Below are 24,484 nucleotides of genomic sequence, written 5' to 3'. Positions count from 1 at the left end.
CACCACATTTGTAAGAAACATGGTCATGTAACCATAAAGTTAGCCCCTAGAGGGCATAACCCACATGAAAAGAAAATGGCTGAAAGTAATGCACTATTACCATATATTTGGCCCCTAGAGGGGAGCCTTGTACATTTTCTGAGCTAATAGGCCTACTGCAATATTACAAACAAGGCCCTTAAAACACAAACTACTCTCAGCTGTAAAACAAAAGTTCCAGCCATGAGAGAGCTTAAAAAGACACAATGGTGGGAGGGGTTATTATTCCGGAGTCCCCACTAATCTAGTGTGGGGACCCAGAGATGATGTAGACAGAAAGATCACATTGCCATGAATGTTTTGGTGGTGGTCCCACTGTCCCAGGACCACCACAGGATGAGTTATGAGCAAACATGTTTTCTAAAAGTAATGGCCTGCAAAGCATTATGGGATTAATTTCCCATGTGACGTGAATATTGTAGTATCAGCTCTCCTGCTGTGGCGGGAATGCTGCTTTGAGGATTTCTGTGTTTTTTACGGAAAGCATTTATCAACTACAAGTGTTTTTGTGAAAGCTATGGAACATGAAGGGGGGACTCAAAATAAATGACTCTGATAAGGTAACAGTGTGAACAATGTGACCAGCACTTCAATACCGCCAGTGGAGTTTGTGGTGTTCTGTGTTGTGAGCGCCATGGCTGTCATGGAACAAGAAGGAGACAAAAGAAAAAAAAAGTTTGCTCACGCTGAAGTATATCGGCAACAGTGCAGTAATCCATTAAACAGGGTCAGTCTGCAAGGCTGTAGCAAAACTGCTCCAAGGCAGGACAAATGTAAGGCACTTACCAATGACATGAAAGGATTTTTGAAACGCAAGCCCAAAAATGAGTGAAAGTGATGGGTGTGAGATAAGCACGGTTAAAAGCCCACACAATACTTACAACAGGTGAAAAGCGCTGGCACGCTTGACCTAAAAGTGGCACTGAATAAATGCTGCAAATGGGACTCAGTGCTTTCTATTTATAAGACTAGGCAAAATCTCTGAAAGAAATGCAGATCCACCAATGGCTTTGACGTAGTCCATAAAAATTACCTATACTTTGCTGTAACGCTTCCAGACAGTTTTTGACGTTTGGAGAACTATACTTAACAGGTGTAACTATGTTCTCTCAATGTTGCTCATTTGATGAAGCGGTGAAAGACTGAGTAGTTAGACTTACCTGGACTCACATGACTCAAATCTGTGACCAGTACTCTGCAGTGAGTGCTCAACCCATTGAGATGCTATGGTGGGCCATAATACGAGGCAAGTACAGAAGACACATCACCAGGCCGTCATAAGAAAATGGACTCTTGTGGGACCCATTTTCATAAAAATGTTTCACAATAGAACCCTAAAATGCCTAAATGCAGCCATACCTCAATATATCTTTTGCTGATCCACTTACAGGCACTTCACTGTCCATACAGGGTAACATATGGATTTGAACCATCATGAAACTAACTGGCAAGGGAGTGTCCTCAGGTTTAGCAGTGGCTGCGATTATTTCAAGCAACTCAACCACTGTATTTTTTGTTTACATTAGTGCATCTGGAAGGCCCAAATGTGGGTCCTGTGCTCACAGCCCCATGAGATTCAAGCTTCATTCTACTGACAAGGGCCATATAGGCTGAAACTGGTCTGGGGTGCTTGTGTTCTGGTTTACAAGGGAAGTGATCAGACAGTTCGGGCTGGACTGTCCTACTGGAGCAGGAAAAGGGCTGATTTGCATACGGTTGGTTCCTGTCTGGGGTGGCTTGGTGGATATAAAAACAATGTACTGGAATGTAGCCTAGAATAATAACTAGTGGCTGAGATTAATTCGAACATTCCACCCATCACTTTTTCTCTGATGTGGGATGGGTACTGCCAGGACTCTGAGTGGTCAATTAAGTTATAAAATGTAAATCTATCAGTAGAAAACTATAATTTATTGCATATTATACGGTCGTAATACACGTGGTTATAATGGAAATGGTTAAAAAGCAGCAGCAGTAGTCCTATCGAGAAAGCAGCTTGTATTATCGCTGCAGTACTGAAAATCAGGAGCAAATCCTAAGAGCACTCAATAAAGGGACTTTTAGAACATCTATTTTTACCCTCTTCCAACCCAGTGCCCCGATTCTTTTATGCTTCTTCCAAAACCAGCGCCTGCATTACCCTGCATCGAGTGTCTGTATTTTCTTCTTTTCCAAATGCATTTCACAGGAAGAGTCTTGGGAAACAGTTTACTGCAAATAATGTACGAGCTGTTTCCTCAAAGTTGTTCAGATGTATTCCCCAGAGCAGAGCACGGCTCTCAGAGCGGATGTCGGAAGGAAACTACGCACTAGACTAGCACAGGGCATGTCAGAGGTGCCTGGCACACCCAGCCTGCCAACAGGAGCGGGTCATTCTGCAGGCAGTCCTTACAGAGAGAAACACCATAGAGCGAGGTGTTCTTTGCCTTTCGATCTCTGCACATTTAGAGACCTCTAGTGATGCTTCATTAAAAGCTGTAGTTGTGCGACCATGAAGAGCATGCACTTGCACCCTCACCTTGTCTGTGGAAAGGGCTGGTCACACTATATTCGATAGCTATTCACTTGTGGATGGACTGAAAGGGGTATGGTCACTTGTACTGATTGGTGCAAGAAAAGCAGAACAAGGATGTGCTTGTGTGTGCTGGCCCTTGAAAGCCTCATGCCCCTTACAAATCTGGCCCGGAAGTGACACTGCTAGAGGACTGCCAATGATCAAGCACAGGGCCCTCTCAAACTCAACCTGATGGCCCCTCCTCTAAAAGATATAGGAAGTCGATGCAGCTGCTTAATGTGACGTTTAAAAAATCCTTATATTGCTATGCACTTATGTCACCCTGCATATGACTTGGTGGTCCGGCATTCCGAAGGGCTCTTCTAAGCACAGATGCACATACCAAAGAGGTGCAGGATGCACAATACTGTACATCTTAAGCAGTGCCACTGGAATTATGTGACAGGAAATGGTCAAATTATGCTGCAGGGATAAATAAATTATGCAGGAAGAAAATGCAAATTGTGCGGCATAATGTGGCACATTTTGAAATACTAATGCTTCATTATTCAGGCATTTTTAAACTCAGTAACAGTCTGGGCACTTACTGCACTTTAGAAGTCCCATTGTAACACCCAGATATAGCAATTAGCAACAAAAAGGTGATCAGTGCAGCTTGGCGAAGGACCTTATACTGCATTGCATATTGCTGCGCTCACAGTAACTTTTGAACCGTTTGAGCTAGAAACAAACATTTTTGGGGCTAAAAATCTGCACATTATGCGTTAGATGACAGATTAAGTGACAATTGCGGCAAATCTATAAGAATGCGAAAATCACTGCGGCCGCACAATTGCATAGTTCCAGTGGCCCTGATCATAAGGCAGTGTTCATACAGTGAATAAATATACCACAAACCTTATCTTGCTGTTTTTGTCTAGGAGCGCAGGGTTAACTCCCAAGCACCTTCTTCTAAAATCCTGGGCTAACTTGGGGGTTATCACAACCGCTGGCTGGGGCAAGACAGATGTTTTAAGCACTTCAAGACCCTCTTAGTGTAAAACATTGTATTAGGCACGTGTCCATTGAGAGAATCATTTACTTTTCAGAGGATACCTCGCGGTGCCCACTGCGAGAATCATTTACTTTTCAGAGGTCACCTACCGCGGGAGCTTTGATGTGTATCCCCGCCATCCATTGTATTAATGCTGTTTGTTGTGGGGCTGGTGGGCGCGGCTTGTGAACGGATTTTTATAGATTACGCTCTATGTTTATTTTTCCCTTTTTAAAGGGCATAATTGAAAAATGTCCTAGGGTATCCAACATCACCATAGAGTGTGGGGACGTCACAAGGATCAGTAAAGGGGCCGCGCTCATAAATTAATCATCCTTAAGGCTACAGGAAAGGCAGTCACACAATGCTGTAATATTTATGCAACGAGTTGCTGGTGTAACAATGGAAGGGATTCGGATGCGAACTAACAACACTATTCACACACACATTCCCTACCCTTTGGAATGGGGCGCCAGGAGCGTGGCACACTTTGTTTCTCACACAGAGTGCCACTCTTTTCCAGTTCGAAAGTATCCGTGACCAACCCCACTGCTGGTCCATAAGGTAAACACATGAATTGCACGTCAGTGGGCTGCCGTGCACTGGGTATTAGAGTGGAGGAACAGAGGTGCCGCCTTTCAGTCCCTCTACCTCTGGGCACCCGTCGCCCCTCCCCCACCCGAACCCCCGCCCCAAAAGTTTCAATCACATTAATCGCCATTGTTCAAATAAGCGGAAAGCCCAGTAATTGGAGAAAGCCAATTTATTAAAGTGGATCGTTCGTTAGCATAACAAACTCGGAGGCTGAGCTCGGGGGAGAACTGTTGTTTTACGCCGATTGCAGACAGTGACACCCATCAATGACCTTCAACTAATAGCCTGCTGACCGGGCTTCAACGTCGTGCTCCGCATTTTTATCTGGTTTATCCGGAGAGGGGATTAGCGTGTAGAGCGCTTCAGACTAGCTGGTTTATTTCAGCAGCCCGGTCGCCTCAGAGATGGAGCGTGTCAAGAGTGCTAATTGCTTCATTGAAGTCTAGTGGGAGTCGGGCATTAACAAAAGTGAATCTCACCCACCTAAAACAACAACTAACAAGCAAAACGTAAAAAAAAAAAAAAAAACTAAGTGAAGCACTATACTTTGTGTCGAGACTGGTTGCAATGTCACTCTATCCATGTCTGATAGCAAAAACCACACGTGTCCAACAATGACAGAGTCAACACAACTACTGGCATGCTTTGATGTTGAACTCAGCACCCTGAAGCGGGTTTCATCGTTCCTGCTTGTCAGCACAAGCAAAAACCGCGAAAATCAAATGTTACAGAAAAGTCATGATGCAGAAAAATAACGATCCTACATGTTTCGACCAATGCGCTGCACAGGAGGGTTCTTCCAAGACTTCATAACCAAAGCAAAATTATTCAGTAAGTCCCTGCTTCAGAACATTTATTAACAAATATAGGTCTAACGAATCCCCCAGCGTGAACCCCCATAGCCCCACTCTCTCCCAGCTGGGCTTTAGAAAAAAACTCACTGAAAGTGCCAGAGTTAAATCCCCCTCGTATTTTAAGTCGGGCGGATATTTACATGCAATCCCAGTAGTATTTCACTTACCAGATCATGGGCTTTATCATGGACGAAGGTCTACTTACATTATGGTTTAGACTTCAGTGGTAATTTACAAAATAAGCTTGATTGAAATAACCACCAGACTTTATCACATCAGAGTTTTAAGTTATTACCCCAAATGCACGATTACAGCTTGGCCAGCACATACGACCAGTGGAAATAGCGGAGATAAACATACTCACCACAAACCGAACAGCTATCACTTGCCATTCTAATGAAACTGTTGTGTTTCTGCATAAATCTCCGACACAACATAAGTAATAAACAGAATTTATTTCGGGAGAAACGGCTCCGTGCAGCATCCCCTCACCAGCCAGTCAAAGTAACTGACAAAGTGACGGAATGCCAAGTAGGTCCGCACATTAAATTCCAAACATAACATTCCACTAATACATTCCTTAAAGTCAAGATACAACACATCTTTCCTCTTTAAACAAAAACAAAAAAACAAAAAAAACAAAAATAACAATAATAATAAAAAGGAAATACAATCCCACAATACTAAGAAAATAGTGAACAATTGACAATAAAATAAATTATACATTCAATTAACTCATAAATTCTCTAACACACTATAAAGTTTAGAAACTTCCCTGCCTAAGGTAAATACACCACCCCATCATCTTACAAAGTCTTTCAAATACACTACAGTCTTGTGACTTCTCTGAGTTCTCCAGACTCCCCTCTTTCACTCACATTCACACCACCACTCACATCAGCATATTCTCTATTAACATTTTTTTGAGTTAATGACTCATCGTACATCATCATATATCTGCTGCAGCCAGATTCTTCTCTACCACTTACTGCATCTGCACAGCCATTCTCTTCTCCAACCTGTACTGCATCGGCACCACCATACAGTGTCACCTTCCTCAAGTTCCAACTGTCACCATTTTCCAAAATAACAAAAAAACGACGCACCTCCCTTACCTTAAATGGTCCTCGGAATTTTTTCCATTTCCCTGACTTAATCTTAATTTTTACCCAGTCACCTCTCTGAACCTTGTTAGTTCCTTTCACACTGATCCCACCATCGTTGCTTTCTTCAAATTTCCTCTTAATGATACTACTCTTATTACCAACCTTTTTAAAAAAACAACCATTATCCAATAAAGTCCTCATCCATGCCGGAAACATTTCCATCCCTGCCTTTCTTCCTCTCATAAGCTCAAAAGGAACCTCACCCGTAACACCATTCCTTGTTGTACAAAAAGCCCAAACTATGTCTGACAGCATGGATTCAATTTCATTATCATTTGACAAAGCCATCTGAATTGCCCCTTCACCAAAGAATTGGCCCTCTCCACGATGCCATTTGCCCGTGGATTATATAGATTTGTGCGAGAGTGCTTGACGCCTGTTTTTTCCAAGAAATCTTTAATCTCTGCTGACACCAACTGTGTACCATTCTCTGTGATGATTCCATAGGGATAACCTTCTCTAAAAACTGCTTCCAAATCCTTTATAGTAGACCCTGTGGTAACCTCTCTCATAAATTTCATCACTATCCATTCGGAATGAACATCCACCATAACCATGGCAAACCTCAAGGGAGCACTCAAGTGCGCTAGCGGTCCAATAAAATCAACACACACGTTGTGCCAAACTTTACCTGGTTCCTCAATAACACCACCTAGGGATTGATTGCCAACCCTTAACCTTTTCTCACTGTTCTTACACAAGCTACACTTCTCAACCCATTCCTCTACATCACCATCTATGCCTGGCCACCAAAAATGTTCTCTCAATTTTTTTTGTTAATGTTTGTTCCAAATGTCCCTCGTGCATCAAACTAAACAAATTTAGGCGCAAACACAAAGGGGGAATGAATTTATCACCTCTCAACACCTCATTCTCACATATTGACAATTCATCCAATACCTTTAAATACAGACGCGTAGATGCACTCACATAACTCTCTCTCTTTGCACCACACCTCACCAAATCCATAACCTCACTTAAAATAGCATCCTCCTTCATACATGACAACCATTTATCTTTTGAAATAGCGCCTCGCATACAAACAAACATCTTCTATACTTGCTACCACAACTTCTCTTCCCCTACTTTCCAGAATTACCTCAATCATATCATGTAGACTAATGGGAATGCGAGACAAACAATCCACTAGAACATTACACCATCCTGAAATATGTTCTACAACATACATGTACTCTTGCAGGCGTGAGGCCAGTCTAGCTAACCTCGCAGACCCTTTTCCTGCACCACCTGGTGTCAAAACCTTAACCAAAGGCTTATCATCTGTGCGTAAAATGATAGTCATACCCCCACATATAGGTGCAGAAATATTCTAACGCCCAAGCAGCTGCAAAACCTCTCTCTCAACAACGGAATAGTTCAGTTCACTGGGAGTGAGAGATCTGGACACAAACGCCACTGTCCTTTCTCCTCCAGTGTGATACTGAGACAACACAACTCCTAATCCTACAGCACTTGCATCCACTGTAATAACAGTCTTAAGCTTTACATCAAATGGTACCAACACACCAGCATTATACAATTCTTCCTTGATAACATTGAAACACAGCTCTTGTTCTTCGCCCCATACAAAACTATTTTTTTTCTTTACCAATTTTCTCAAATTTTCAGTTTTATCAGCAAAGTTCTGAATAAATTTCGGATAATGTTCTATAAGGCCCATAAATGACCTCAATTGATCCTTGTTATGTGGTGGAGGAGCATCTTTGATGGCTTTTAACAACTATCTCTTTGGTCTTACACCTTCCTTAGAAAGTGTATGCCCCAAATATTCAATCTCTTCCACCAAAAACTTACATTTTTCTCTTCTGAGAGTCAGCCCTGCCGCCATGAGTTTGTCAAACACTTGTTTCAATGCAACCTTATGACTCTCAATTGTTTCACCAAATACAAGAATATCGTCTTGGAAAAACAACACGTTGTTCACACCTTTGAAAACAATAGACATCATCCTCTGAAATACACTTGCAGCTGACGATAACCCAAGAAGCATTCTGTTAAATTGAAAAATACCTTCTGACGTTATGAAAGCTGTGAGTTTTTTTGAATCCTGGTGTAGTTTAATCTGATGGTATGCACTTTTCAAATCAAGTTTACTGAAAAAATATCCTCTCTTCAACAACAATAACATTTCATTGATATTCGGTAGTGAAAAGGTGTCAGTTACTATGTTGTGATTCACTCTGAGTAAATCCACACAAAATCTCAAATTTCCATCTGTTTATTTAGTAATAACAACCGGCGAAATCCATTCAGAGCTTTCTACAGGCTCAATAATCCCGTTGGAAATCATGTGTTCAATTAGTTGCTTCACTTCTCTAATCACTATAGGAACTTTTCTCAAGACATGTTGCACAGGAACAGCATTTTTCTTCAATACAATTTTGTGCACACAGCCTTTCAAAGCTCTAATGTTTTCCAAAAAAACATCCTTTGCACCTTCAATAATATCTTCAATGGACATCTCCTCCACTACCATGACCTGAGAAGGGTTTTTTGGGTTGATAACAATATGAAGATTATACTGGTGTTGCCACCCTAGAATAGGAGGTCCAGACTCCGCAACATAAACTTTGCCTTCCAAAGACCTAGCCTGGAAAGTATCTTCGCTACCATGTAATCAATAATATCAATTTGTTCTCCGCCACCACCACCAGGATATATGTCCTTGGAATGTAAGGTGACATCTGGCCATTACCGTCTCACCATATTCTTAGGTAGAATGGTGTACAAGGATCCTGAGTCCACCATAAGTTGGACAATTCTATCGTTAATGATAAAGTTCGCTTTGGGTCTGGTAAGTCTCCCCAAGTCAACGTGTGGATCTCCTACACACAAAATTCTGTCTTCTTCATACTCCTCTTGAATATCCAAATTTGACTGATCTTGTACTATTGCTATTTTTGATGGTGAAGTTCTACACACTTTCGCAAAATGACCTTTGCGTCCACATTTCCTGCATTCTTTACCCCAAGCATTACAACCCTTGAAATCCACATTGTGTGAATTACTGCCACACCTGAAACATACTTTAATATTAGACTTGTGGTTGTGAATTGATTTGTCACAATTATTAGAGAAACTACCCTCATGCGACTTTTTTTCTTGACAAACATGACATCATTGTTACACATGTCTTTCTTTCCCATCTCTTTCATGTAATATTCTGATTGCTCCACTACCTATGCAATCTCAATAGCGTCTTTAAGCGTTGGATTCTTTGTTGCCCATAACCGTTCCTGTATTTTCTTGCTCTTACACTGAACAATAAGTTGATCCCTTATCATTTCGTCAGTCATACTTCCAAACTGACACTTGGTGGACAACTGTCTCAATCTTGAGACAAAATCATCATAGACTCTTCCACTTTTTGAGGTTGTGTGTAGAATTTATACCTGCACATAACAACACTAGTCTCTTTTGAAAATCTTTTTTTAATCTTAGTTTTGCCTCCAGATACACATCCTCAATGTGTGTGCCATCCTCATTAGTAATCACTGGTAAGTATTTAAACACATGTTGACCTTCTTTGCCCAGTACACTCATCAAAATAGCTTTTTTCCTTGTCTGTCTGAAACTTTGGCCATCCAATGTTTCCAAATAATTTTCAAACATGTCAATCCACTCTTCCCACTCAATATCTGGTGAACCAACATCTTGTAAAAGCATTGGTGGTGCAACAATAGCTGAATTCTTCATTGTGAAATAATATTATTTATACCTCACTGAAATCTGGAAAAAAAAATTGTTGAACAACTATGTAAGAAATATATGTTTTTTTTATTTTATTTTTATTTTTTATATTCTTCCTTCCCAAAAGTAGTCCTCTTTCTATTTTAACATGTAGAGGAGTGTAATTTGCAGGAAACGTAGTCCCTCATCACTTTCTATGCTTCCCCATTTTATGCGAGGCAACGAGAGGGCGAGGGAGACTGAGAAAATGAGGTGAGCCTGAACTCAAATAAATCAATATCCAACAGTTCAAAGTGTTTTTTGCGTGTGTCGAGGAAACACACACAGTATTTAGCGTGTTCCTAACCTTCTCCTGATGGTTGTGGAAGGCTGTGATGATCCCAAAGCGTTAAAGAGGCAAGAAAAGTTGACCTGTAACCAATCTGGAAGAAAAAGAAGCATGAATAGTGTTGTTTCCCACCAACCCTCAGGATTAAGACCCTAATGAGCTCCCCTTTGACAAAAAGCATTTTTGCAACTCTGTAACATGTGATCTTTAATCCCAAGCCAGCCCTCACCCATTAGTTCATAATAACTCTACTCTGATTATTGGCTTCTTACCCCCACAGGAGAATTGTAAAAATGTCCTGTCTAGTAGGATCAATTCTATGATTGGAGGGTATGTTCATTTATAGGTTAAAGAGAAGTCTCAGCAACATGGTAATTTTTAGCACCTGAAGTCTCTGATAGGGAAAGGACAAAGCTCAACCACCAGCGGTCTATATAAGCAAGAATTCTATCTATAACATTTGACATGGTTGAAGTGAGTTCATATGACCAAGACATGTACTTGGAAATATATTTTACCCCAAGACCAGATCACAGCCATTCAAAACTTTGAGCAGCAGCAATAGAAATTCCCTTGGTCTACCAATGTAAAGTAAGACATTGTGGGAAATGTGGCTTTAATACCAAAGGCTTTGATTTAATTAACAGTTCAAAGAACAGATTGAAGTTGTGATTTTCCAACTTATCACTGAGGTAAACTGGTAAATGCTTCAATAGTGTCGTAACTATTCAAGCAAAGATGTGAGCACCACAATGAACCCTTATAACCATGCTGTGTGCTTGAATTATGAGGGGATATTTAGTATGTTCAGCTCAAAGCTGTGCAGGCTCCGTAACTTGTGAGGTACTATGTCCCGCTATGCAACTAGTGTGATGAAAAAAAAGGTGGACAGCTTTCTTTGTCTCTGCTGCGCAGACACCAGCACTGAACGATAAATGCCTTGGCATGGTCAAGCACCGACATTCAGGCATTTTTGAGCTTTTTTTTAGCTTTACTTTGTTAATACATCGAAGACTACAGATGACCTTTAGAGGACTGTTGAACGCAATTGAGACATTGACGCTCTTCGCCAGCTACCACAATGCTCATGCAGTTTATTTAAAGGCATGACTCGGCTGCCGCAGTTATGGGAACTAAACTTGGTGCCTGCAGAGAACAAACAAGTATTTTCAATGCAACGGGTCTCGCATTTGTTCGAGTTAGAGCTAATAGCATTGTAAAGCAAAAAAGCCGCAGCGCAATCGCGCTATGTAAAATGCATCGCGATCGCGCTGCGTGGAAAATAAACAGATAAAGTAGTCCGGACTCCAGGCTGAAAACATCGAGCCTCGTATGTTTTTGGTACTTTACCGGTGCTGTGTAGGTGGGATAAACACCGGAAAACGCAAGACGTATGCATGCCTTTCACAAATGAAAGCAAGCCGATTTTAAAATGCAAGCCCACGAACCAATGTAAGTGACTGACGTGGCATGGGCGTGGTTTGAAGCCCAAAGAGAGATTACAGAATGGACAGAGCACTTTGTGCTCGCCAATAAAAATGATACTTTAAGAAGTTCACTGCTGGCCACGAACTGCACTGGACAGGTAGAACAAACAATAGTATTGATAAAACCACATGCACTGTGGTGAACTGTAAACCCTCTTCGACGAAGGCTGTGTCAGTGAGAGATGTGCACAGTTTCTTTTGCTTTTAGGCAGAGCATCAGAAAATACAATTAGTATCCGTGTGCTGGGCTTCGGAACACACAATGTCTGCGCTCCCAGGGTCTCTTGGCTCTTACTGCAGCACAGTTTCAGCCTCAAAAGTTTATTACCTGAAGAATGAATTAAACAAAGAAGGCGCAATTAGCACTGAGACTTTGTAGACAAAGGGGTTTGTATTTCTTCATGAAGGGTACATACAGAGCCCTCTGTTCGCTGCCTTGTGAACTACACTGGAAACTCTCTCACCAGCAGGCTTGGTACAACCAGAAGGAATGGGAGGGAGTGGGTGAGTAGGAAAAAGGGCGAAGTGTGCCCAAAGGGCAGGTCACGTCTCTTCAGGACAGGACTGTAAATACATGTCTTCACAGGTTTTTCACAACAAAATCTATTTTCCTCCGTGAGAGCTCACACCCAAGGACAGAGGTCTTTGTACCTGTACACTGACATAGCAAGTACGCTCTGCGAAACTCAATGTCAGGGTGAAGTTAGGTCCAGGTGAAATATTTTTTACACAAGCAAAATCTTGCCTAAATGTCAACTGTTGGTTCTGGGTATTTTATCTAATTTTTGTTTTCCTCCTGTTAGACCTTTTCGCTTAATCTTCACCTGCGGAAGAATGGTTTGAGCAGGACTTTCTGCTCCAACCATTCTCCTTCTGTTATATTTTTTAGATTTTTGTATACAAGGTATGCCCTTTCGCACATATTCCCAAATACTGGAAACATTCATTTCACAGAATATGCATAATTTTTACAACAAACTGCAGTATTACGTAAGTGAAAATGTTTGTTATCTCGCCCACCCCAATGTAAAATGAGACTAGACTGGGGGATTAGACTACAGCCCATATGCTCTGAGAACTAAGAAAGAAAACATGCAGGACCACTGCATGCTATTAATCCACTGTTGACTACTGGCACTTTTGGCACCTGATCGAACCCCCATCTCTCCAACAGGTTCACTTGTTTCAATTTTTACTTAGTTCCAGGCAATTTGTTTGCCTTTGTGATCTTGTGAAAATTTCAAGTATTGGGTTTCCCATATATCACCATTTTTGGTTTTCTTATGTTTTTCATGTAATTATAACTGTTGTGAGAATGGTTTGAGAAGTAACTGTTTAGTGGAAGTTGTGAAATGGGTTGTGTGTTGTGGCTGCATTGTGCACTAGCAACAACAATATGGAACATACAGTGAGCGTTCTTATGTGAAGACCGTCCATGAGTATTTCACATAATACGCTTACATTCATCATTATTGGGAAAACCTATACATTTTTACCCACTGGTACTATTAGTAATCAAATACAATTAAGCCTATGGCCACCCCGGAGTTTAATAAATAGTTGGAATCATGCATGGAGGTTTTGCAGGGCTAAATATAATGGTGAAGCAGTATCAAGGCGTGATTGGCAAGAATGCATGTTTTTGAAACCTTGTCACATTGAAGCAATCAGATATATGGAAGAGGTACCCCACCTCCCATCTCAAAATGAGATTCTGCCTCACAAAGTAATGTAGTGATGATCATGATGTGACTAGCATCTGCAGGAGGCAGGGTGGGACACGCAGAGGAAATCCTGCAGCAAAGAGGTGGTAGATACCTTAGTTTACGCTGCCTTAGCTCAGCCACCAGCATTTGCAATTACTGTGATGAGAGGGTCAGTGAACTGGAGGATGCTGACAGGGTTAGCTCACGCCTCTGGTAGAAGCGGGAAGTGCCGGTAGAGACCTGATGGCAGAGTAGGCAGCCCTACAATAGGAGTGCTCATACAAGTAAGCAGCTTTAATTCCACTTACCAGGTTGGCTGAAAGAAATATTTAATGGGAAAGAGAGTGAAGTTGGTACAGAAGAAGATGTAGGGTTAGATGTATGTAGATGCAATTTTGCATTTCCTAAATAGCGACTACATGGAAATTGCTATTTAGGAAATGCAAAATGATGTGTATCAAATTACAGATTTTCTAATAGAGATTCCTACAGGAAATCTCAATTAAAAAATCCCATAACATTTGTTACAATGGGGTGGTATTGCGTTTCTAAAATAGCAATTTCCTATTAGGAAATTGCTATTTTGGAACTGCAAAGCCAAGAATGGCAATGGATGGGCACAAAGGGCCCCGTGATGCACCCCAAAATAGTGGTGCACATGTAGAGCACATTTGAGCCCTAGGCATATGTGTGTGCTTTATAGCTCTTTAATAAAAAGCATCTTTGGGTGTTTTTATTTTTAAATTGCACATGGTTACTATTGACTTGGAGTTGATGGTAATTGCATTTCCTAAATGCTCATTCGCATTTGGGAAATGCTTAGTCCAAGTGAATAGGAATTGCAAATAGGTAATCCCTATTTGCGATTTCCTATTTAGAGAATCGCAAATTTCGATTTCTACTCAGTAGAAATCGCAAATCTGCTATTCCCTAAAGGGCTTTGTACATCTGAAAAGCCCATTTAGCATTTCTTAACGGTCCAAAATAATGATTCGGACTGTTAAGAAATGCTAAATTGCTTTGTACATCTGGTCTGTAGTAACAGGGCGTGTAATTCTCCTGGCAGAAGTGAAGGAGACAAGATAAGTTAGAGCGCAAGAGACGATTCAAGCCTTATGAGATGAGTGCTGTAGTCAGACTCACGTCACAGACACTTTGCTCACTGCCACCCCATTAGGTGATTAATTGAGGCCAGTAGTATTTAGACCAACAGCAACTGGAGGAAACTGAACCCATCCTTTCGTGCTGGATTCCAAAGTTTGCCATGAAAACTGAAAACATCCCCGCACCCCTTGCCCTTCTGCCTGAACAAATCATCCCAGAGCCGAAGCTTTCTGCCCTAATAATGGAAGCCGTTGTCACGGCAGGCAGATTCCCAGAGCCTGGGCCCTAAAAAACGTTCAGAGCCAATCAACCTGTAATATGAAAACAGCTACCTAGATTTCTAGCATTAATAGTTTTACATTTACACTCTAGAGAGAGTCTGCCATGTAGTGTTTGGGTTGGAACCGTTTGCCTATTTTTGTGTTAAGTTTTATATAATTTTGGGGCATTTCCCTATTGTGATTATATGAAGAAACCAATTCAAGGTCCACAGTAATACATGCACCAGCCACAACTATAGATTGTTTTTTTTCTCCAATGTGTTGAATAAAGCGGGATAACAGTATTGGCTTTTCCACTGCTTTAACAGTCAAGACTGACAGATTGGTTTTGAGGATGCAAATTTTTAGTATCAAATGTTACTAATTGTTCGTGAAATGCTGTTAAAAGTAATCGAACTGCCACAAATGTTTATGCACTCAGGCATCATGAAGTGACCCACTCCTCTCCCCACAAATCTTCTTGACAATACCTCAAATTGCATTATCAACTTCTCAAATCTTCATGAAACGACTAGAACACAGAGCACAATTATTACACAGCAGAGGGTCTCCAAATGTATGAATCTTTTTCCACATTGCGAGCAGTTTGTCAGTTGTGATACTGATGTAAAGCCAAATACCAGTCCGACATAATCTTTACTGTGCAATATATGTTTTAAAACAAATATCTAGAAATGGACGATCAGCCCATGTATAATATTTTTTATTTAAAAGAAAGAAAATCAACTATTTGCTCCTCTCCTGTCTCGCAATTCACAAAATCCAACTGTAGAAATCACAGATAGGACACATTTCTTTTTTTTTTTTTTTTTTTTACAAGAAATCATCCATTACCAGCAATTTAAGATCACTTTACTCATTACTGTGTTCTGTCTTTTTATAGTGCTTAATTTCAAGCTCTGTACAATATTACTAAGTGATTCAATAAATGCAACCTATTAATATACTCTGTCATTTCATTTAGTATATTATCTTATATCTTGTTAGTAAACAGTGAATTCACTTTCAGTGTCGCCATATTAACTATTCTAATACTATCTAGGATTTTCCCCCACAATTGCACAATATCTTCCTTAGACTGGTCTTTTAAGAAATACTAAATTTCCTGTGGGCAAATTTAGTTTTTATATGTACTAATTAGGTGCCATTTATTTGCATGCATGAATGTACCATAAACTAATGACAACCCAACAAAGGATTCAAAGGCGTGTGAAGCTGATGAATTTGACTTGAGTGTACCATTTTACATAATTTACAATAAAGTAAAAAACTCAGTTGTTTCTTATCCTAAAACTATGGAAGGATTTGACGTTTGCTTCTATTATCCCATGGGTAAATATTGTCTTATTATTTTCCTAAATGACAGAAGCCTTTACACTAATTTCCTAGGGAACATTATCAAATCCATATTCAGGAAGTAATTGATGACTGAGAAAATAGATCACCATTTCATTATCTGCCTAATTCAGGTTTCCTTGCAATAGCTAAAGGTTTATATGGTCTAATGGTTAATATAATCCCAACACGTTTCCAGTTTTTAAGGCAAGTGTATAATCTAAGTGTTTCTGGACATTTAGTCAGTCACTAAAGAAAAATTTATTTACAAAGACTAGTCTTATCCTGATGAGCTAGCCTCGTCCTTCAATGCACGATCTACTAATTTAGGCTGTTTATCTGGAACATTGGAAGAGCCACACATCGTGTCTCGTTATTTGTCCACTTTCTGCCTTCTTGTTTCTCCACTCACTTTCTTCCTATAAGCATCAGGCTACTGAATTCAAGACACTTCATACATATATGGCAGAGACATTATTTCATTCTTTTTAGTTATGAAAGTCTGCAGGTGTTACAGATTTACCCCACTCTCTCTCAAATCTTGTTCGCACTTCAAACCTGTTCTCTCTCCATACTGCTCTGAATACGCTAATCATCATTGTGCACACTTTTCTCAATTGCTTCTAAATGTCTCCAGCACCTGCCACAATTGTCTCGTTTTTTTTCGACTGTTCTTCGTGGCTTTACCTTTATGAAAGGTTTCGTTCTTGTTAATTGCCTCTCAGTTGAGCAATTCCATTGAACACGACCATACATTAATTTAGTCACCAGGTGTGGAAGTGTTACCAACCTCTTGGAAAAGATGAATTGTGTAATATGTTATTTTTTAGTGTATTTGCTTTATGTTTGCTTGAACATTTGGGCTGGATTTACAAACATATTCAAATAAGGTAACAAAAATATGCATAAATCTGTCGTGCATTCTCAGTTTTCTGAGTACTCAAGAAAGTAAAACAGGGTGGACCTAGGCAACTACAATCTTTGCAGTTTTCAAGGCTCAAGTCTCTTTTCTACACTAACATCTTCCACTAAACGAAAATCCACTAAGTTTAGGGTTAAAGAAAATTCTGATTTGCACTCTATTTTTGCACCACTGAGAGCATGTCCTTTCATGTGGTGAAACACCTTAAACCGCATTCTAATATTGTTTTGGGTGTTTGTATGTACGAATGTTTCGTGTATATTTTGCAAATGTTTATGAAAGTCAGGACATTTCTACATTATGAAAATTTCTAAAGCTTTCTCATAGTCTCCCAGTAACAATCTCATTTTATTCCATTTTTCCCTGATCATTAATCGCATGTCCATTTTCTTACACTAATCCCCCACTAATCCAAATTCAGTAAACCAAGATAAAACATTAAAAAATGTAAATTAAATTTTCCAGCTTACTTAAATGCCACTCAGGTGCACAAAATATTTTATGAATTGCAGCCTTGGTACTAACCAGGGAAACAGTGCACATCATGACCTAACTTGAAACCAGTGGCAGGCATTCACAGGGTGGTATGTTCGAAGACTGGGATTAATGTACAACAATATTCCACTTTAAAACCACAAAAACCTCAATTCAGGCCAAAATTTGTCTTGGTAAGCATTCATATAAATGTTCAAGCACTGGGCACCATGCCAGATCTGAAACCTCTAAACAGATTTTCACGAGAATGAAAAGAAAGTCTGGATAGACTGCAGTACGACAAATATATGAATTTGTCTTGAGAACTCTTTGCTGGTTGACACAAACACTTTTTAAGGTAGAACCCTCAAGCGTTTTCATGGGAAATAAACTCTGCACGAACCACACTGCTCCAAACTTAACTAACAAGGAGAAACATGAAGAGATGGCACATAAAGAAAAGCCTCTGGTGAACTGGCGTAAACTACATTGTTTTAGTTTTCATCGTTAACTCTTTTTCATTAAAATCAATTCTGCAAAGATTGAGATGCATTTTAATTGGCTAACTCTGGGATTTTACAGCAGCGGAAACATCTTCAGTGATTAAACTGTGGTACTGAAGTGCATTTAACCCTGTGCAGTTTCTAGAACATATCTAGTGAGAAGAAAAAATGTCTTAGATTGGACTTTTTTCACATAATCAGTAAGGGGCTTCTTTTGGAATAGGGACAAGCTGATATAATAACTAAATATTTGTAGCACAACAATTTAAAAGCTCTTTCTTTATGTGTGAAAGTACTCCAAACCAATTTCAAAAGGGCTACGAGGAAGGGAGAAATCATTTAGACTTTTTCACCATGCATACAATTTCCTACTGATATACCATAAAATTATAAATGGCAACTTTTACTACGTATGGGAACACATCCCACAAGTAAAGAAAGTAGTTGTCACCTGAATCATCTGGTCTGCGTGGGAAGACTTTCCTTATCTGACACTTGCCTTCCTCCACTGAACTTCTATGCTACCAAAATGATACTACAACCCGCCCCGGCCCGCCCAAAATTATTTCACAAAAATCCAATGCAAACTAAATAATATGGCACATAATGAAGTGTTCTCACAATACACCATGGGGTCTATAATACTAAACTGGAGTACAGCACAAAAACAAGCTGAACAATTTGGTCTCAACGTGCATTCACTTATACGAACAAAGGCTATCAACCTCATTTTATATGGAGTGCATCACATCATCCAGCAGTTAACAAGCAGTTCCAGGACTACAGTTTACCCAAAATTCCACTAAACTATTTTACTTAATTGTGTGCACAAGGCGCTATTTTAGATATACTTCCTCAGGAAGGAAGAACGTTTTCAGCTTTGCTTTAAATACGAATTATAGTAAAGTAATTGGTAAATATAATTGGAGAATATTTACTGGCTAGGATATAAAAAATACGTAAAAGTAAAGTATAGTACATCTGAAATGCATGTGAAATATAGCAAGAAATGGCATGTATAATATGGTTTTACTCAAACGAAGAGAAACACAATGATGTGTTTTAGGACAAACTAATGACCTAAGACTGAGCAGCCTGGTGATAATGACAAGCTTATACCATGAAACCTACTACCTCTTGTTAACACTGAGATCAATGATTGTGAAATGCGCAAGAATAATGGTCCTACCATGGCCCGTTTGGTACATCTGAGACGAGTTAAAGAGTGGCTGCCCCAATGGAGTCATCTGGGAGAAACTAGCCAGGTTTTTCACTGCAGGAAAGAAGGAAGCCACCAAGGTTAGTTGATTGCACCAGTATATCAATATTTACATACATTAGATGAATTAGAATGCAGATTTTCCTCTTCTTACCGTATGGGGTCTCAGGCGACACAGGAAAAGCCGGAGTGGGTGGTACTGAATCATTGCCATTTTTAGTCGGAGAGAAGATGCTTGAGTCCACTTCATCATGACTGCCTTGATAGCCGCCAATGCTCTTCTAAAGTAAGTCCAAATACACCCATTAGTGAACTATAACTGAACATGTGAAACCAAATCATTAGCCTTTCCATGTGATGTAATGGGGTAATAGAACAAGTCAAATATACACTCCTAGTCCTGTGTGAATTCTAACGGTACACAAAAGAAAATGACTAATTGAGAAAATGACTAAGGGCCAAAAGATGTCTTTTTAGAAGAGATTTTCAAGCCTTACTGTTTTAAATTTTTCTGTGTATCTAGTGAGGCCTTAGTTTAGGAACCCTCTATGTATATTTATGTTTAGGCTTACATTAATTCTACTACCTGGTCCTCAAGATGTGATTCCCATGGAACTGATATCTATGCCGTTAAAAGTGGATTTAAGACATGTTGGAGACTGGTGAGGTCTTTACTATGACATAACTATAGATGTATTTACAGCACACAGGCTAGTGAGTAGAGGTGGACAAACAGAAGAAGCGATGGTGGTATGTGGTATAAATATTTGAAGAAACTGTTTTGTTAAAAAATGGGTCACAATTGAAGGGGCACATTTTCTCAAACAGGAAAGCCATGCACCACAACTTGATTTATCAGTAAGAAAACAGAATAAAATGGAGTACCAAACTATTATTTCCAGACAAAATAAAACCCATGAAGTCTATCTAAGAAGGAAAAGCTAAGTCAGTCCTCTCAAATGGAAAAAAGCATCCTTGCTGGAGGACAGTGACAATCTGCAGTCCCTCCATTAATATGACTACTTTGGGTTTTTCCACTTACAAATGTCAGTCTTTACAAAGACATTGTTGAAAATCAGATTTTTGAACCCACCGCCTATTCACTTTTTGGTTGGATCGCAAAATATTCACATTTCATAGGTTATTTATGCATACAGTGCATGAGACAAACACACAGGAACTGCTAATTATACATCCCATTAACAATCATTGCCTGCAGACTGTGAATTGGAGACATCTAGTTTCTGGATGTTCTACAAAGGCCTCACGTTTTATTCTGTCTTCGGGACTGGCTGCCTATTTGGCCCCTTACGGTCCTTTGTCAAGTATTCATTTACTTTCCTCTTATCATGATGATGGCTCATGATTTAAGTATGGGTCAAATCGCAGTTGCCTATTCCAAGAACTAGGACTAATTAATTAATATATATCTGATTAATGAATAACTTTTCCTTTGTTATAGTTACTTACAATAGTCTAGGGTAAATCAATGCTTGGCTGTTTCATGCATGTACCTATTGCAAAGGGTTATTGATTGGCTCCGCGCTGAGTGCCCAAAGAATGTATTGAGCAGCGTCTTCCTCTTTCTTCAAAATGTTTCATTGTTTAAATTTGAAAACACAACACTTTATTGATCTTGATTTATAAGTAGTATATGAGGAAGGTTAACTGTAACTCTTTGGTTAGTTTGAATGTTCTCATTTACCGAAACAAATAAGTGCCTTAGTTGAAAATTGTTGTATAACCTGTACAGCTATTGCAACTTGTTGCTTTTAAAATGACACCACATGGCAACAGAATAAACATGGAGACTCAGGGTCTCATGAGTTTGCGCAACCCGTCACTCCGGTCTTCCACCCACTGGCCCTATTACGAGTCACCACAACAGTGACGCCGGCTTGGAATTGTGCCAGCGGCAATGTTGCAGTGCGTTGGGTGCAACAGCACCAGTCGCGCTTTTCCCTGCCTCTAAATCAGGCAGTGAAAAGCGTCACAGGGCTGTCCAGCCAGCTTTTGCATGCAAAAACTGGCGGAGACAAGAGTAGTAATCCCCAGGGCAGAACTGTCTTGGCGGATTAAAACCACCGCCAGCCCATCGGCCAGCCTAAAAGTGGCCGTGCCGGTGGTCTGACCATGGTGCTTTTGCCACGGCCGTAATGTGGAGGTCAGACCACCACTGCAAGTGAGGCAGTCTTAAGACCGCCACACTTGTAATGAGGGCCTCATTATTTAAACTAATAACCAAAAGAAATGAGCCCTCATACCATATCAAACAAGGAGCATGGTGAAAGATCAAGTGCCAGGAACGAGCAAACTCAGTCATTAGTGTTCAATCTCACAGACATCACATTGACAAAGGAACAACATTAGTTCCTCAACAAGGGTCTAGGATTCGTCCCGAATTCCTTCTTCCATAAATTCAAACTATATACAGAGAAAACAGAGTTTTGTCATAAAATAAAACTGAAAGCGTTCTTCAAGAATGGAGAAAAGATGCAGAAAGAAGGTGACAGTAACTTAGTGAGAAAATCAAATTTTTGTCCACTGACCATTACAACACGTGTAGAAGTCTTAGCGTTTGAACAAGCATTGCTTAGGAACATAGAAGCTATTGAAAGCTCACGCTTTCGATCATTTCAAAGCGGCAAGCACTGCAAGACTTGAAGATTAACCCAGAACTGGTTATCAAGCCAGCAGATAAAGGAGGCGGGATGGTGCTGATGAAGCAAGCAGATTATCATATGCAGTGTATGGATCTTTTATCGGACATCCAATTTTACAGGCCCTTCAAAGAAGACCCAAAATCAGAACTTCAAAGAGTGATTGAAAATCTAGTTGAGGAAGCGTAGATACATTGTTGGATTTCGAAGAAGGAGGCAGAGTATCTATTTGAGACCCAATAATGCCTTACTTCTACTCCCTCCTAACAGTGCACAAAAACAGGAGACCACCGCCGGGATGTCCCAGAGTCTCATGCATAGGCTTTATTCTGTAGCCTCTTTCTCAATTTGCAGACTTCTCTCTGCACCCATTAGTGTAACGTACATTATGCTATCTTAAAGATACAAGAGCTCTTTTATTACATTTGAGAAGTCAACATTTTGATCCTGACTGTACTCTGCTTGTAGGACATGACAAAGCCTCTATACTAGTTTTCCACAAGGTGCAACATTGCAGACCATTGAAGACACTCTTTTTCAGGAGGAATCGAATTACAGCACCCCTCAACACTTTGGGGGTTATTACAACTTTGGAGGAGGTGTTAATACGTCCCAAAAGTGACGGTAAAGTGACGGATTTACCACCAGCCGTATTACGAGTCCATTATATCCTATGGAACTCGTAATACGGCTGGTGGTATGTCCGTCACTTTACCGTCACTTTTGGGACGGATTAACACCTCCTCCAAAGTTGTAATATCCCCCTTTGTGTTAGAATGCTGTAGAATCTATTGACAGAATTACCGAACATCAATTGGCAGCACCTTCGCACCGAGTATGGAAGGGTTATATGTTAGCTCATTTGAAGACAATCATGTCTCAAGCAAATCTAATCCCTACAAACAAAACATTCGACTCTGGAAGTGATTCATAGCCAGACAACATCCTGATTATCTGAGAGGCTCCACAGACACAGTAACAGAATTGTTACGCTGGCGTGAATACCCAACACCAATTTTTTAAATTCATGTACACTATGTATAATTTGGCACTGGACTTCCTAGATGACACTAATTTTGTGGAAGAAATGTCATTGAAAACTAAAACCTTTGACAAACTTACAGGAAAAAACTGTTTGTTGCTAATGGACAGTTTCCATCCACATTCCCTGAAAGAAAATGTACCTTATTGTCAATTCATAAGGATTCAGCAGAATTGCAGCAACCCAGAAGATTTTAAGACCCAGGCGAAGGACCTTACCGCCACATTGAAAGAGAGAAATTACCCAACAAAGAATGTGGACATGTGCCAAAAATGTGCAAGACACCAGCATCAAGAATGTCTCCTAGTACCATCATCGAGGAACACAGATGAAAACATTCTCACATGAGTTACCACATATTGTGCATCCTCAAACCATGTCAAAAAGATAATAAATAAACACTGGAACATTGTAACATCAGATAATTAAAAATGGCCAAAACCAAGATTTGCTTTCAAAAGAAGTAAGAAACTACAGGATCATTTGGTACACACACACCTGAAGAGTGCCCAAAAGGAACCAACCACAGTTCGGTCTAATTGGGGCCTGCATCCCATCGTTGGCCACTATCCATGTGGTTCATTCAGTGTTTGCCACTTAACGAAAAGTCACCAGAACTACCAGGTTGGCTAAGAATCTGAAATGGACATTGAGGTAACACACCAATTGTAATTCCATGCATGTAATATACATGATTACATACCCAAGCCAACTAATGTAAATTGTTATGAGTAGAAAAATAAAAATGCACATAGGGGAGCATCTCAGTAATATTAGATGCCAGAAATGCACAACAAAAATGAGCAGTCATTTTATGGCAGCAAAACACACAAACAATGAGATGGAGTGGATTGTACTTGAAATGCTAGATGGAAAAAAGGACAATGTAGATCAACTTCTGTTTCAGAAAGAACAGCAGTGGGTAAACCGATTGAGGACCTTTGACAAAGGTCTCAATGGCAATATCCTGTGGATTTCATTTGGCCAATGATACACATACCAGAGCCACCTTTTGTCAGGTGACAATAACAGATCCCTAGGACTACATAGGGATACTGTAAGCCTCCCTAAAAGAGCTGTTTTTATTAGTTCAATCATTTCAGCAAAATTCTTGTAGCGGCCACCTGGACCTGAGTCTTTTATCAGAGAGCAGCCCAAGAACACAAAATTTAGTTTTCTAAGTGGGGAGTACTTCCTCAGTCTGGTACATCAGAAATGTTATATACAATGAGCTTAAAATAATTTTTACTCTGAAGAATGTTAAAACATCAGAACTTATAATATGAAATAATAACGATGAACACATTTGTTCAAGCTTATGAAAATACAGATGTTGAATATATTGTTGAAGTTTAAGAACAAACAATGTTTAAAAGTCTGCTGTCACTGCTTTTTATTTTCCAAGCAGACCTGTGGAACACAACACTATTTTGAGAACATTTGGCTAGTTTTCACTAGGAAATCTAGACCACTTTTCCAATGCGGAGTGCTCGGACGACGGGAAGTCCTTT

At 40.0% G+C, this 24,484-nt stretch overlaps 1 protein-coding gene across 4 annotated transcripts in view; it reads right to left on the bottom strand.

The window, feature by feature from the left end:
* The window catches only part of TNS3 (tensin 3), a 752,439-nt gene that overhangs the window by 97,167 nt on the left and 630,788 nt on the right, over positions 1-24,484 (bottom strand). For all 4 annotated transcript variants that reach the window (XM_069216157.1, XM_069216170.1, XM_069216149.1 and 1 more), the window contains 2 exons: positions 19,426-19,552; positions 19,242-19,325 (listed from right to left, as the gene is read on the bottom strand). In XM_069216157.1, the coding sequence (XP_069072258.1) occupies positions 19,242-19,325; positions 19,426-19,552 (211 nt within the window). The remainder of the gene's footprint in view (positions 1-19,241; positions 19,326-19,425; positions 19,553-24,484) is intronic.

The sequence above is a fragment of the Pleurodeles waltl genome, chromosome 2_1 (genome assembly GCF_031143425.1).
Source record: "Pleurodeles waltl isolate 20211129_DDA chromosome 2_1, aPleWal1.hap1.20221129, whole genome shotgun sequence".
Lineage (NCBI taxonomy): Eukaryota > Metazoa > Chordata > Amphibia > Caudata > Salamandridae > Pleurodeles > Pleurodeles waltl.
The sequence above is the reverse complement of the archived record's forward strand: the minus strand, read 5'-3'. Positions and strand labels throughout refer to the sequence as shown.